Source organism: Papaver somniferum, chromosome 9, assembly GCF_003573695.1.
Source record: "Papaver somniferum cultivar HN1 chromosome 9, ASM357369v1, whole genome shotgun sequence".
NCBI lineage: Eukaryota > Viridiplantae > Streptophyta > Magnoliopsida > Ranunculales > Papaveraceae > Papaver > Papaver somniferum.
This window is the reverse complement of record NC_039366.1, coordinates 34,739,683-34,742,018: the sequence shown is the minus strand read 5'-3', so window position 1 is coordinate 34,742,018 and position 2,336 is coordinate 34,739,683. Positions and strand designations below refer to the sequence as shown.

At 42.7% G+C, this 2,336-nt stretch overlaps 1 protein-coding gene across 1 annotated transcript; it reads left to right on the top strand.

Annotated features, from left to right (window-relative positions):
- The first annotated feature begins 516 nt into the window (after window positions 1–516).
- Window positions 517–1,098, top strand: LOC113311756 (vicilin-like seed storage protein At2g18540). Its single transcript, XM_026560554.1, has one exon. It carries the CDS (start codon window positions 517–519, stop codon window positions 1,096–1,098), a length of 582 nt encoding a protein of 193 aa, XP_026416339.1.
- Window positions 1,099–2,336: the final 1,238 nt, after the last annotated feature.

Sequence of the window (2,336 nt, the reverse complement as noted above, 5' to 3'; positions counted from 1 at the left end):
GATCAATAAAAGGATTTTGATTTTTCTTTGTTCTTAAGATGTCTTAGATCTTGTTTATTACATTATTTGGGTGTACTACTGGATTTTCAGTAGTTACATTTTGGCGTCCGGAAACAGGGAACTTAGATTGAGGATTCATCCTCATCTAAGAGTTTGAAGGAAAATTTGAAGTTGCTTTTAGTTTGTTGTTATTTAAAATTTCCAGCGAGTTATTCTTTGTGAAAACGTAATTTCTTAAACTAAAACGATTTATTCACAATTGAAATTTGGAGGGTAGGATAATCTTTGAGAGCTTCTTTGAAAGATTTGGCAAAATATAAGAAGAAAGTCTGTTTTGGAGGTTTTAGTTAGGAATAATTGTTCTTCACTAATCAAAGATCGTTCACGAATTGGCAAGGGTGAGCTGATTCGAAGATATCGAACCAAGGTTGGTTGATGGCAAGAATACCATATTGAGCAAGGCACGTGATAGCGACCAGAAGGAGCAAACGTTTTGAAGCAAAGAGAGGGGGGAGAATGGAAAGAGGAGAAACGTCAGTTGCGGGAGGAAGGCACGGTGTGAACCAGCAGCAGAACGGTGATACCGGTGACAATAACTTCAGGGAAGGATCTGTCCATACCTTAGACACCGAAACTACCGCAGAGGAGGAGCCGACCCGAGCGGATGTGGAAGAGAACGTTGATGAAGAAAACATGACGTTGGAGCAGCTGAGAGAGACGCTTCGTCAAGAAAGAGAACGAGAAAGAGATTTAGTGGAGCAGCGCACTAGACTAGCGAGACAAAACGCCACACTGATGCTACAAAATCGTCATCTCAACGAGGAGAGATCAATTGATGATTCGAGAGGAGGAGATACAGACTCAGGAGCAAGAACAGTTTCATCGGGAAGAAGGAATTCACGTCAAAGGGACTATGCATATGAAAACGACGAAAGTGAAGAAAGGAAAAATGAGGAAGGAAGAGAAAGAAGAAGAAGGCGACAAAGAGAAAGAGAAAGCAGTGACGAAAGGAATCTGAGAAGAGCATTCGAAGAAACGAGATGGGAGGACCGAAGTCGAAGGTACGAAGAAGAAAGAAGGCGAGAAGAGGAAGAGTAAGACGGAGAAGAAAGGAGACGAGAAGAAGAAATACATAGCGAGGAGAATAGAAGACGCGAGGAAGAAAGAAGACGCGGAGGGGAAAGAAGATATGACGAAGTAAGGAGAAACATTCATGGAGGAAATGGAGGAAACCTGAACCAGGAAGTCCTGAATGAATTGCGGGACATGAGGGCACTGATAAACAACTCCCGAAGAGGAGGCAGACTGCAGCTAGCAGAGGCGATAGAAGAGGCCAACAAATCTCCATTCACTTACGAAATATCGTGTGCGAATATTCCTGGGAAATGTGTGTTGCCAACTTTCGCGAGCATATTTAGTGGATCAGAAAGTGTCGTGCAGCATTTAAAGCAATATACCTTATCACTGATGAAATGGGGACGAAATGATGCAGTACTGTGTAAGTACTTCCCGGCAAGTTTGAATGGGGAGGCGTTGGCTTGGTTTGATGGGTTCCCCGAAAGATCAATTTCGTCATTTAAAGACTTACAGAGGATATTCCTGACGACATATATAAGAAATAATATGTTGAGGCCAGGGATTGAGACCTTATTCAACTTGAGACGAAGGCCAGGAGAGAGTTTGTGAGGACTGGTGACGATATGGAGAACAGTATGTAGCGAACTCGCTGGAAGGGTCGATGAGAAGAACTTTATTCTAGCCTTTGTGAATGCATTAATCCCGACTGACCTGTTGTACACTCAAATATTCATAATTCGAAATTCGTTAACAATGAATGAGTTGAGGGAGTACCAGGAAGAATATATAGCACTGGAGGAAAAACAGAGGAAGGTTAGCGAAGTCATGCTGATCCCATCGTAAGAAGGAACTTCTCGTCTCTTACCAAGAACAACACACATTGTGGAAAACGATTCAAAATACGAGAAAGGGGAACCTTCAAACGTAGTTCCCGCAAAACTGGTAGCAGTGTCAAGTGGAGATCAAGAATGGATTGATCAAAACCCTTGATACGAAGAACCGAGACGAAGAAACTATGATTCGCGAAATAATAACACGGGGTATCAATAAAGAAACAACCAAGGACCGAGATTCGGAGAGCAAAGACCTAATGCACAAACCTTTGAAGATGTGAAACTTCTTAGACTCAATACAACCGTGGAGAAAGTGTGGGAGGCGATAGTATTGACAGATTAGATCCCCCCCGAACCTATGAAGGGATCCCCATGAAACAGGAGTCACGAATTATGCAGGTATCATCGCTTCCACGAACACCACAC